Consider the following 14,116-nt stretch of genomic DNA (forward strand, 5'->3'; position numbering starts at 1 on the left):
GCACCGAGCTTCCTCCCCCGGCAGCTCGGACTCAGGGCTTCCGCCCCTCTCCACCGCGCCAGCCGGGGCTCGGGGCTTCCACCTCCCCCCAGCCAAGGCTGCCAGGCTCTGGTCTTCTGCCCCCTGACACTCCAGCCAGAGCTCGGGGCAGCTTGGGTTTGGGGCTTCTGCCCCCTAGCCACAGCTCAGGGCAGTCCGGGCTCGAGGCTTCAGCTCTGCAGCTGGGGCTCGGGGCTCCTTCTCCCAGGGCTCCTGCTGGGGCTCAGGGTGACCCATTTGGGGCTTCCACCCTAGGGCTTCTTTGGGGGGCACCCATTTTTCTAGGGGGGCTCCCAAATTGGTCAGGGGCCCCTACCTTAATCTGTCACTGGCTTGGACTAGCAGCTAGGAGCCCCCAGCTGGAGTACTCCTAGCAGCATGGGGGAGATCCTACCCACTTCCACTTCCGGGAACCTCCTGTAACTGCAGGAAGCTCAGAGATTGCTGCCTAGGCAGCACAGAAGTGAGGGGTGGCAATCTTAGGAACCCACCACACACAACAACTTTGCAAACCCTCCCTCCCCACAATCTCATTTTGGGTCAGGACCCCCACAGTCACAACAGCATGAAATTTCAGATGTAAACATCTGAAATTTTTAAACTGACCAATTTTAAAACCCTCTGGCCGTGAAATTGACCAGAATGGACCATGAATTTGGTAGGGCCCTACTTATCTGCAAGTAAGGGTTTTCAGGATCTGGACCTCAAAAGTACATTTTACGATGCAGAAGCCTTCATATTTAATGCATCATAATAGCTGTTTGTTTATTCTGACAATTATAGTTTAGGTTTAAATATACTAATTTATATTATACTAGTAAGTACTTTGTTATATATTTTATAAAAATAATTAAATCAAGAGAACATGAGACCTAGTTTTGTTACTAAATGTGTGTTGAAGTGAGAGGAAGAAAGTACCAAGTTTTTGATGAGAATGTACAAAATGCAGATTAGCAGGGTTCCACTGAAAGAAAGGGATATGCCACTAAAAACCTGCTTTACTTACCAACATCTACATCTGTAAGTATTCTGTCAATGAACTGGCAGAGAATTTGTCTTGGCTTCTGCACAACAGTATTATATTCCTCTGGACTGGCACTGAAATTAAAAATAAAGCTAGTTATAAAATGTATATTACCACCTGAATACTTTTTCATCTTAAAGTAAAAAAAAAAGACCAGTTATTTAAAATGTCTGAGCAATTCAATATTATACACTGAATTTCAGATTTAGCATTGGTTCCTTCTAAAAGTCTTTAAAATCAGAAAAGGTTGTACTGTGTATGAGAGAAGCAGGATTGTCAGGTACTGCACTGGGATGCAGCAAATCTGGTTTCTATTCCTGGCTTTCCCATAGTCTTGTCATGTGACTTAGAACAACTTAACCTCACTGCATCTTAATTTTCCTCTCTGTATAATGGTACTAATAATACTTTCCTACATCATAGCATTGTTGTGAAGATAAATCATTAGCATGTCTGAGGTGCTAAGATATTGCAGTGAGTGAGCATCGTAGATAAACCTATAAACAAACAAGTGGTCCATAAAGCTTTGCAGAGTTAAATAACACAAAGACAAAGTTAATAAAAAAACAGCAGCAGAGAGATAGTCAGAGGTTCAGACACTGAACCTCTCAGGGCTTCATAGATTTTAGAATAGATGGAGAGTAGATGAGGTCAGAGAGGACTGTGCCAGGAGTTCAACCATCATGATGGGGGATTTTTTGTAATATTTGTTTCAAATAATATTTAAAGTGTTATTTCTAGTTGTTTTTAATAGCGCTGCATATAAATCATCATCACAGCTTGGGGACCCAGCTGCCACTGTACATAAGGAAGTCATGTTACGGCTCTGCTATAAGGCTCGTCTAGGGACCAGCGGTGGCAACCCAGCGTTTGCTGAGTGGGTTTCCACGGGACATGTCGGAGCTCCAGCAGGCGCAGCCGGACCGGAGACTCCTGGCTCCTGAAGGGAGCGAGGAAAGGCGGTGTCTGTGCGGGGTCGCTGCAGACCTACCTGCCCAGCTCCCTGAGGGCTGGGATCATAGAGGCCAGCTCCAGCCCCTGCTCGGCCATTGCGGCAGCAGCCTCATTGACTGGGAAACGCCGCCGCTCGCGCTGCAATCTGAAGCGGGAGAGAGAGCTCTCGACGGTGCCCGGCTGGGCTCAAAACGCCTCAGTCAGTTCCTAGCAGGCCGTAGAGTAAACGCGTTCTCCTTGCTCCCTGGTAGAGGCTGGTCTGTTGCTCTGACGCGCCCCGCGCGCGCGCAGCTTTGCCTCAGCTAAGAGCAATACATGAGAGAGATCAGTGATGAATGTATTACAGCGCAGACTTTGAGGGCTGGAGATGAAACACTTTTTAACAAATACATAATTAAACTACCGCTGATAATTCACTGCAGATCAGCAATGCGATGACTGCAGGAGTTGTTCATTCGGGTTTTAAAAATGAAAATGCAGAAATAACATTCTCTAGGCAGTTTGTGCACCCCAATTGCGCAAATCCGCATACTGGCAAGTATGCAGGGACCTTAATGTCTTTTATTGCTACGGGGATGCCAGCGCCCCAATTTCTCTGTCTCAAATACACTGAATGCAATGGCAATCTTTTTCATTCACTCCAATATTGTACAGACAACATTTGAAGCCATTCAATCCAGATTATAGATTTACAAGTACTATGTATTTATTCACCTGATTTAAAACTCAAGCCGTTTTTTCAATCCCAGGTTTTAATTACCCTCGAGAGATTTGTCACTGCCAACAACAACCTATCAACTTTTCAGGGATCACGTGTGTAAAACAAAAGGAGGGAGGGAAAACGGTCACAAGGAAAATAGGAATGCAGGAAGTTCCTCGTGAGATGGAAGTCATATTTTGTAATCATCAATAACATTTTTCTGCTTCGTGAGCTATTTTTCCCCATTGGTGTCTAGTAATTAAAGAGGTCTGAGGTAAATTTGGCTCTAAAATTAGGTCTCGTGGATAATTATGCAGAGAAAGTTCCTTCAAGTCACCAGCAGACTCACAGCACAGCGCAAGTCTGAGGAGCTCCCCCGGGAGATAAAGGGGAGGAAAAGTTCTCACTCAGACTCAAGGCTGGCTTTAGGCGTGTGGGCAACAGGGTACTAGCCTAGATACCAGATTTAAGGGGTCGCTGAACCATGGGTTCCTCAGTGCGAGCTGACCAGTATGGGACGCCCTGGCCCACGATTATTTTTGTATAATAGGCTCATCTCGCTATTCTTCACTATACCGGAGCAAGGATACGCAAAACCGGGGCTCCTATTGGGGAGGCAGCCAGCCCGCTCCTTCTCCCTGCCCGGAATGGGGGGCGTGGACTCTGCCCTGCATCATCCCATGTTAATACTTCTTTTTCAAGAGGGTTTTAAAGCAGTGAATTCTGTTGCTCTATGATGCCCCTGCGCTAAGAAACATGCCACCCTCCTGGTTACCTCACAATTTCCCAGCAAGGGCAGGGCCCCTGGTTTCCCCCTCCATCTTTCTCCTCAAGGGCAGGGATTCTTGGTACCCCCATCATTTTAATTCCTTCAGCCACAGACTGTCTAATGAAGACACTGGACACGGACACCTTGGTAGTGCCACTCAGTCCTGCCCAGCCCTCTGGAGGGAGCTCGCCACTCGGAGCCGAGCCCCACTCCAGGGACGCAGTAGGATTGGCCTCGGCAGCTGCCTGTCCAGCGGATGTTCGGTGGCTCCCGGTAGCTACTAGCTGGTGTCTTCTAGTTCGCAGCAAGTATTGTAGCCGCGGCTGGCACAGACGCCGGAGCCGGAGCAGGAGGAGGAACTGATACAAGACCAGCAGCAGGTAAAGGGGTCTGGACAAACCCTTGTGTTAAATGTGCCCTCCAGCCACCTTTTGGAGGGGGGAGGAGGTTCCTTGGCTTTGCTGACAAGATGCATTTAATGTGGTTCCCAGAATATCTCCGGCACAACTTTACGCTTTTTACAATGCATTCTAGCCAGCCAGCTGCTGCTCTCATTGGGAAGGTTATATTCAATATATTTTAAAACATTCAGGTTATTTTTACATTTTAATCATTTTAAACAAACAGACTTTAACACATAAAGTATGAAAAACAGAATAAAATCCCCCAAAAGGAGCTTGCAGCAAGTTGATCATGAGGAACTAGACCTATCAGATCTCACCTTGACAACATGCTTCCTCACACCAGACACCAAATTAAAGGTATATTTTAATAGAGTGAATAGGATATGATGGAGAATACGGAGCTCTTTTGAATCATATATTGCCCTATATAGTCAATCTGCAGGATATGGAGACAAAGAACGAGTTTTCTCAGTGTGTGAGTCTATATGTAGATATTAATAGCCAGGAGACTAGGCAAGGGGGAATTGTAGTTTTGATTTTGCTTTCCTAATTGGGACGTAGTGTCTTTATTGTATTTGTTTTCAATCATATGAACCTCTTGCTTGCATTGTTTATGGTGATGCATGTAAGCACACGCTGAAATAAAATCCTCTTTTGTGGTTTCTGTTTCTGGTGCCAGTTTCCCAGCTCTGAAGCTTGAATGTTGCATGTAAAACAGACAAGGAAATGAAATGGATGTGCCTGTGTCCCAATTTCTGAATCGTTTTAAATTAATGCTCTTCAGGAAGTTGTTGGGAGTTCACTTTTCATTCATAACTGGTCACACTCCCCCCCCCCCCCATGATATGCAATATATACAGCTAGATTTAAATAGCTGTCTGCTTGATCTACCCTTTCAAAATCAAAGCCCTATTTGATATGATAGGAAGGAACTGGGATATTTCAGAAGACTTTCAAACACACAATTGTGTTTAATCTTTATTTTTTAAATTATTTATTGCAGTATTTGCTGCTAGTTTAACATACATACCAACCCCTTTGAGTGTCATTCCCAGTATGCAGTCAGCAGCCCTAAGCTTTGCCTGGTGCCTGCCATGTGGCATTGAATTATGGAATGAAAAGACCAGAGATCAGATTAAACCAGAGATCCAATTTGCAATTTTCTGGTAGGCATATACATTTCTGCAGAATTTAAGCTTTAATTTAAAAAACAATTGTCCAGCCCTTAGGGTTGTGAAGATAACCTTCCAAATATGAACTGATGCAGCACTGTTTTCCTGAGTCTGCAGCTAAGCAGAAATAATAGAAAAAAAATGTGAACTGCACTATTTGTGTTAACTTTGTACACAGTGGCAATTCAAATGTCAACATTATTACCTGTTTAATTGCTGGTAATTTTAGGGGGAAATCTAGCTATTTTGGGACTGTAGGACCAATGTGGGTAGAGTATTAGCATTTTTTTAATTCCAATCGCAAGCCCAGAGAGGGTATATAACACAATTTTATTAGGCCATAGGGTACATAAGAGCCCGACTACGACACAGAAGTGCTTAAATAAGTATTTTTCCGTACAAGCCTCCTAGTCCCGCAGTGAAATCACAATAATGCTTTTATGACATATATTTCTATAACATTTCACTGTGTTATAAATTCAGGATTATATATAATTTCATTTTAAGACAGGGCCAGTTACTAGCATATGCCAATTATGCCAGTATGTGATACTCCTGCTTTTTCTGTGAGTGCCTCTTCTATGAAATGGCCTTACCCAACAGTCCACCACAACCAAGTCCCCTGACAAAATATGAACAATTAATTGTGGGAGCCTAAGTTTCTCCCATTTGTCAAAGTCCCCCTGCTATTTCCTTCCAAATGATGTAATCTTATTGCCAAATGTCCCTGTGTCTGCCCTGCCCTATTGCTAAAACTCTCTAATATTCCCCTAATGGCAAGAAACCGTGACCCGCCCCATACTCAAATCCCAATGTGCTATGTGGGCTATTGAAATCTTCTAGAGGCTCCATATGTCTTACATTTTACAGAGCCCCACAAAACCCAGAACCATCCCTGTTTCAGTATCCATTAGCAAAGACCAGACAGACAATAAGTTGCTCAGTAACTTTTTTTTTTTTTTTGACGAGGATCACTTCTTCTATCTCCCTTTGCTGACTTTCTCATTTTCTTTTGAAGTCCCTGCAAGCTCCTAATTAGCATTTGATTTAGTATGTTAATAGACTTCTACTGTAAGAAACATAATCATTAGATAAGGAAATATGTGTCTCCCACCTACTGTCTGGAGAAATTTGTCTCAAGACATGACTGATCTCCCTTTAACTACACGGTCTTAAGAACATACTTTACAATGTGTATATACATATCTTCTTACACACTATCTGCACATACATCTCACAATTATCATGACCAGTGTGACACAGACTTTCATTAGAGGCCTTACATGACATTCCTTGGCAGACTAGTATGTAGACACCAGGCAGAGGGCATCCGTGTAACACTTACGTACCTCTGAGCCCTCTCCCAGTTGGTACAAAGAGGTCCCTGGGTCACAACCATGTCACCGACTCACCTGAGCCAGGGGGCATCTTGAGAAATAAGCTTGCCTAATTTTCAGGAGCCCAGTTAATGTCTAACTCAGGATGAGCCACCTAAGCCTTACTTTCCACAAAATAAATCATAAGTCTCTCATTGACCTAAACAAAAAGTACAGTCAGACTTAGTCTCTGACCAGGCCTGACTTCACACAGAATTGACCTTTAATAGAAGCAGCCAACCTTTTTTATCTGGCCTGATGGGCCCTTGTTGGCCTCTGCCTGCTCTTAGTCCTTCTAGATGCAGGAGGACTAAGTAGTTCTTGTTCCTCCAGCAGCTGACCCAAGGCAAACCCTGAAGGGCCAAATTCACTGCCCGTCTCTTCTTAAAGAGCCACTTCGGAGGGCAGGATACACTAAGGTAGTCAGGTCTTTGGCAAGAGGCACAGAATGCCTGGTACACTCCATCATAAACCAACGCACAGTGCAGCTGCTGTGCTAGCATTTGCTGCACTAGGAAATGTTGACCCAGTGGAGGATGGCATGATGATCAGACCTGCTCAGAGAAGGGCAGTCAGGTTGGTGGAATGAATACCTGGGCCTTATAGATACCAATTTGATGTGAGAGCAAGATTCTGATTATAATTTATCAGTTGTATGGGGCTACAAGTACACCTGATAGCCTATGTGTTTACCTGAAGGTTTATTTCCATATATGGTCATGAAGGTTGCACTAACCTATCTGACAGAATGGATGATTGCCTTGTAGATTGTACTGTTTCCTGTACATCATAAAACTAGAATGGAATGGCACAAGTTAAAATGAAAGTAAAATCCAGTCCTTAAAATGAATCCAATAATTGTAATATTAGTTTGATTACTGAAAATAGAATAAGAGATAAATAAAAATTGATTAGAAGAAAAGATTTAAAAATAAAACATTAGGTAAGGACTGAAAACTAACTGGCCACTAAAAAGCAAATGGGTAGAAATTCAACTATATGACAAAAGCTGTTACAATAGATAGAGCAAGTAAAGAAAATATAACACATCACAAACAAATAAAAATGTTTCTTGTGTCTCTTTTGTTTTAGATCTATATGTTATCTATATAAGCCCTGATCTTGAAAACACTTATGCTTTAGCTTAATTTAACTTACATGAGAAGTCCTACTGATTTAAATGGGTTTACTCCTGGTGTAAATTTAAGCATATGTGTAACTGTCTGCATAATTAGTAAGTTATTTGGGGTTGGGATTGGTCTTGCATATTTGTAAAGCATCTAACACCTTTTTGGGTGCTAAAAAAATTGAATTCTGCCAAGCCTATTTATATTTTTATTTTTCATATATGTAATTTTGATGGATAATATCTGTGCTTCACAGTTGCTGGAGATTATGGAGGTAGGTCTGGAAAATTATTAAATAATAGTAGATATTAAGATTTTAAAAGTTAGAGCTTCATAAACTGTCAACATTGGATGTCAAAATATGCAAAGTAAATGTCCTTAAATCAACAAATCATACCTGTTTTTACAATTAATTGAATTGAAAGGATGGACTTTATGTTCCCAGAACTTCTGCATTCCACCAGCATAAAGTCAAAAATACATGGGCTTTGTGTGGATGGAACAGATTTCATTTCATACAAAAGTTTGCACCCATATCCTTATGTTTAGCACCCATATCACATGCCAATAGCATCTAGGGCCTGCCTTTTTATACCAGTGACTAATTAAAGAGAATATTTTCATAGCACTCAGAAAGACATGTGGAATACTTATGGCAGGAATTCTTCACATTCTTGGGTGGTAATTGTTGCTGTGAGAAACCAAACAGTCATTGGATCTAAAACTGATCAACAAAATGGCACTGGATGATACCTGTAATAGGATCGGATTCCAGCAAATAGAATAATCACCAGGGGTGGCAGGTTTGTAGAAATTTTGGTGGTTCCCAGAACCCGTCCCCCCCAACTCCTCCCCTCACCTGCCTAAGGCTCTGGGAGGGAGTTTAGGTGGGGGGGGGGGAGGTCTGGGGTGTAGGCCCTGGGCTGGGGCAGGGGATTGGGGTGCAGGCTCTGGGAGGGAGTTTGAGTGCAGAAGGGGATAGAGGTTGGGCTCTGGGAGGGAGTTTGGGTGGGGGAGGGAGTCTGGGGTGCAGGCTCTGAGATGGAGTTTGGGTGCTGGGTGCAGGCTCCGGGCTGGGGCAGCAGGTGGCGGTACAGGAGGGGGTGAGGGCTGCAGACTCTGGGACTGAGTTTGGGTGTAGGCTCTGGGCTGGGGCAAGGGTGGGAGTGCAGGACGGAGTGAGGGGTGTAGGCTCTGGGCTGGGGCCAGGGGTGGGAGTGCAGGAGGGGGTGAGCGGTGCAGGCTCTAGGAGGGAGTTTGGGGGCAGGAGAGGGTGTGTGAGAAGGGGGTAGGGGTGCAGGCTCTGGGATGGAGTTTGGGTGTGGGCTCCGGGCTGGGGCGGGGGCATGTGTGCAGGAGAGGGTGAAGGGTGCAGGCTCTCGGATGGAGTTTGGGGATGGGAGGGGGTGCGGAGGGAGGGGGTGCAGGCTCTGGGAGGGAGTTTGGGGGTAGGAGGGGTGCGGAGGGAGGGAGTGCAGGGATGAGGGCTGTGGGGTGTGGCTGGGGATGAGGGGTTTGGGGTGTGGGAGGGGCTCAGGGCTAGGGCAGAGGGTAGGGGTGCAGGGGGGTGAGAACTGGGGCTGGGGATGAGGGGTTTGGGGTGTTGGAGAGGCTCAGTGCTAGGGCAGAGAGTTGGGGTGCAGGGGGTGAGGGCTCTGGCTGGGGATGTGGGCTCCTGGGTGGGGAAGGGCATGGGATGAGTTTGGGGTGCATGCAGGTTGCCCCGGTGCTGGGGCCAGAAAGGAGGTCTCCCCTCAGCCCTCTCCCTGCTGGCAGCAGTGAGCTCTGGGGTAGAGGCCCCCCTCTCCCTCCCGGCAGCACACTCACCCCGCACCACTGTCACTGCACGTGCTCCTAGGGCCCCTCTCAGGTCCAGGAAGCCTCACTGGGGGTGGGGATGGGGCTGCCCCTTGCCCAGTGTTGGGCAGGAGTGGTGACTGTGGGCTGCGGGGCCCCGTGTGCTGGTGGAGGATCCCACCGGAAAAAGGAAGGGACTCCGAAGCGGAAGGGCAGGTGCAGGACAGTCTGCCCTGGCATTAGTAGATGGGGGGCACTAAGACCCTGCAGCAGCAGTTGATGCCAGGAGCCAGAAGAGTGGAGTCAGGGTGGAGCTGCAGGGGAGAGGCAGGGATGCTCTGGGGCCTGGGGAGGTGCATGGGGGCATCAAGTGGGGGCTGGGGGACACTCGGGGAGGTGTGGGGGGGCAGCAGGTGGAGCTGGGGGAGAGACCCGGCCCCAAACATTGGTGGAGCTGGGCCCCCAGGCCCTGATTATTGCTGGAGCTCGGGCACCACGGCCCCATATAACTCGCTGCCCTGATAATCACAGTAGCTAAGGAGCCCATATCCTGACTAACTATTAGGAAGCAATGCATTCTACATGCAGTACTAAAAAAAGAAATCTGGTCAAGCCAAGACTTTTGGGTATAGAGGATTTGGGGAGGTTTGTAAACCATGACCTATAGAATGTCATAACAAAACACCAATCCATTTCAGCCTCAAAGTTCAAGCACTTGACTAATGCTCATCACTTATTATGGTATGGAAAAGGACATTTAAAAAAACTAATGTTAGTCAGATGGAATTATATAAATAAGGAGTTCTGGTTATTAATGTAAAAGACAACAACACCTTTGAAGTCTATATGATGACTACAAGTCTTCGTAGTCTTTCATGTCAAATTTTATTGGGAGACCATTTTGACTTTATTGGAGCTATTTATGTTTTAAAAAAAGAGGGGGAGGAAGGGCAGCAGAATCTAACATTTAGTAAAGGGGACTCCTCTTCTGCTCTCCCATATGTGTGTGATATAATTACTAGTTACATGATTTAAGCTTTGGTTCATTGACAGATTATACAGACCTTTTGAATGTTTTCCGTTTAATCAGAATGGGTGTAGACACCCATGTACCAGCAATCGCCTTATTATACTATGTTTGTTTTTCATATTACTAAATATAAAATAATGGATGAGTTCCTGGGTTTTTTTAGACTCTGAATTATTCTAGTTAGATGTTTCTAAAAGGAATAAAGATGATGCATTGTAACAGCTCATCAGTGAGATTACAGTAGATTCATTTACAGCATCACTAAGCCACAGGGATAAATTATTTATAAAGGAAAAGAAATGTGTATGTGTTGGTGGGGAGGTGATTATCATCTTTCTTCTGGTGTTCTCTTGTGCATGTTCCCTTATCAGTGACATGTATTAGCCAAAGCAATCTGCTCAGGTATCAAAGTTAGAGTATTAATTCATTTAAATTAGCTAACTTTTTTCTCCTATTATAGTCATTGGTAAATTTCAGTCTGCATTTATGAGCCACCCTCTGGTAACACCTCTTCAATGAGATAAAAGCTGATTTACCAGGCCTTATATGATCAGGAAGATTTTGTTTACTTGAATGCTAATTTAAAGGATTTGTCACAGTATGAGCTGTAGGATTGAGTTGTTTTTGATAAGTAGATTTCAAAGAGTTAGTAGGGACTTTGATCTGTATTATGTGTCACTAGGCAGCTGCATAGTACTAAATTATTTTCGTAAGAATCACACCCTATGTGTTACTGTTTGTAGCAGTAAAGGTAATTGTGGATTGCTCCAATGTTAGCCAAAAGCACAAGTCTTCCTTTTCTAAACAGATTTAACAGAAAAAATCCTCAGTACATTCAAGGTTAATAAATGCTCTAAATAAAACCATGCTTATTCAGTACAATGGTACACATTGCTAGCCAAATTCTGCCTTAGTTTCTTCTTTGCAATCCAAATCTGGCCCAGTGCAATTAAACTACTACTCTAAATTGTACTTAAAATGTATGATTTTTCTTTGTGAAGAAAAATGATTTCTGGATTTTCTTGGCAGATTCCTTCCCCATAATTATCATTTGAGTGACTGATTTTGCTCCCTCCCTTCCCCCCCCCCCCAGTGTACAGCTGGTGAAAGCCTCATTACACTGAGAAATATCCCATCCCCCCTCCCACTGAGATGGTTTACAGATGTTATCGTGCATGTTTTAATTTTCTTAACAGGTTCACATTTTTAGACTTGCTATCTTTCTGAGACCTTCTAGCTCCTCTTTGAACCCTGAGCTTTCCCCTGGTACATAGTCCATCTTTGTGTCTATTTATTTAAAAGAGATTTTTGTTTATGCCACAATGGCCAATTAGTACTCTAAACAAAAACAGTTCATTTTTCCTACCCAGGCCCTGAATGATGTTATCTTCAGCTCTAGGGTACAATTTTTAAAAAATGAACTTTTTTTGTTAATCCAAATTTTTTGTGTTCCTCTTTTAAATTTTTCTGTATTAGGCTTCTGAATTTCTATTTACTCAAGGGCATTTCTGTGTCAATCTTTCAATTTCTTACAGTATTTTTACCTGCTTTGTCTGCTATTTCACTGAGATCCCAGCTAATGCTACACATATCCCCAGCTGCACTAACTCTGTTATTAGAAATATAATTTCATTGATTAAATCACTATTCCATACTGAGACACCCTTTTAATCACTGTAAGGCCTGAAATTGAATTAAAAAAAAAATAACTGCCACTGTTGGGCATACACATTCAAGATCCAGTTTAGTGCTAGCATAATTGCTGCTAGTTTGGCTGTCATGACAGCTACAAAATTGGATATTCTTTTAGACGTACTAAGTCAAAATTATGCTATATGCTTTTTCTGCTTTTTCGATGGGCATTGTGGGACACCTCCTGGACGCCACTTAGGGTGACATAAGCAAGGCAATGTCTACACTCACACTGTGTTGCTCTGACTTTGTCACAAAAAGCTCTATGCCTCCCATCCAGATGTTTTAATTATGTTGGCATGGCAGGAGAGTTAAATTGGTGGGAGGAGCATTGCAGAGTCTACACCTCCACTGTTTTGTTGATGAAAGCTGACTTCTGTAGACAAAACTCTGTAGTGTAGACATGGCCTAAGTATTACGTCCTCAGGTGGAATCCCTCCCTTAAATGTAATCAGCACTGCTGTTGATGGCTTGCTTTCTCCTCCTTGTTTACTAGTTAGTTAGTTGCTAACTTACTAACCCTTTATCTTTTCCTATGCTTTCAGTTATCTCAGGGATTGGCAACCTTTGGCATGCAGCCCGTCAGGGAAATCCGCTGGTGGGCTGGGATGGTTTGTTTACCTGTAGCGTCCACAGGTTCCATGTGGGTTCAGTTGTAAAGATCAGACCAGAAGAGATTTCTTTTTCTCAGAATTTTCAAAATAATTTCACATCTTTCTTAGTGCCACTTGGATGCGGGTAAAAACTACTGAACAGTTTGAGAGAGTACCTACCACCCAGATACTATGGCTCTATAAATACCTTGGATAAAACCAAATACAACTTGACTGATGTTAACCTATGTAGATCCTGCTATGCCGGGGTGGGCAAACCTTTTGGCCCGAGGGCCACATCGGGGTTGTGCAACTGTATGGAGGGCCAGGTAGGGAAGGCCGTGCCTCCCCAAACAGCCTGGCCCCCACCCCCTATCCGCCCTCTCCCACTTCCCGCTCCCTGACTGCCCCCCTCAGAGCCCCCAACCCATCCAACCCCCTCTGCTCCTTGTCCCCTGACCGCCCCCTCCTGGGACCCCCACCCCCTATCCAACCCCCCTGCTCCCTGTCCCCTGACTGCCCCGACCCCTATCCATACCCCCGCCCCCTGACAGCCCCCCCGGGACTCCCACCCCTTATCCAACTGCCCTCTGCTCCTCATCCATTGTACACGCCCTCCTGGGACCCCCCGCCCCTAACTGCCTCCCGGGATCCCACCCCCTTATCCAACCCCCCCTGCTCCCTGTCCCCTGACTGCCCTCCCGACCCCTATCCACATCACAGGCTCCCCGACAGGCTCCCAGGGACTCTCACTCCCAACCCTCCCTGAAACTGAAAGTGGAATAAATTTCTTCTCTCGAAGTCCTCTCTCTGAGAACTATGTCTTGCCCTTGTAGGGGAGTTGAGTTGTCAATAGGATGATAATGAGGAGCATACTTTATTACTTTACCAGCAAGAGGAACCCTTTGTATACAATTTAGCTTTACTGCATGTATGGAATTTTGCTTCCTCAAGTGCTACAAAATGTGTAAGAGCTGTCATAGAAAATTTGTTGTGCTTGGTTGAAACATTCCACTTTAATTTGGGACACTCTTGATTGATTGATTTATATTGCAATGTTAGAAATGCTAATACAATTAACTAAAAAGCAAAAAGGCATCACAGCAAGTTGGAAAGGCTACAATTATTACTATTATGTCTTGCAAACTTGGGGAATATTGTAGCATTATATTCAGAGTATGAATCTACACAAACTGTCACATACAGGGTATGTCATTGTTAAGCATTTTAAAAGCCTATTTTTAAACAAGAATATTATAAATTTATGTTGATATCCAGAATACTCAGAATCCAAGTTTAGCTGAGCAAAAAGTCAAAATGTAAAGTAAAGGTGATCTGAGTTACAGGCTTACAGGATTTGAGCTATAATAAGTACAGTGTTCTATAATTGGTAAGGTGAAGTTAAAGGCACATCTTTCTTCACATTGTGGAATTCTAAG

General features: G+C 44.3%; 1 protein-coding gene across 2 annotated transcripts in view; it reads right to left on the minus strand.

The window, feature by feature from the left end:
- Positions 1-2,113, minus strand: part of ATR (ATR serine/threonine kinase) — an 80,182-nt gene extending 78,069 nt beyond the window's left edge. For both annotated transcript variants that reach the window (XM_065410739.1, XM_065410738.1), the window contains exons 1-2: positions 2,055-2,113; positions 1,046-1,137 (exon numbers count right to left, since the gene is read on the minus strand). In XM_065410739.1, the coding sequence (XP_065266811.1) occupies positions 1,046-1,137; positions 2,055-2,113 (151 nt within the window). The remainder of the gene's footprint in view (positions 1-1,045; positions 1,138-2,054) is intronic.
- Positions 2,114-14,116: the final 12,003 nt, after the last annotated feature.

The sequence above is a fragment of the Emys orbicularis genome, chromosome 9 (assembly GCF_028017835.1).
Source record: "Emys orbicularis isolate rEmyOrb1 chromosome 9, rEmyOrb1.hap1, whole genome shotgun sequence".
Classification (NCBI taxonomy): Eukaryota; Metazoa; Chordata; order Testudines; family Emydidae; genus Emys; species Emys orbicularis.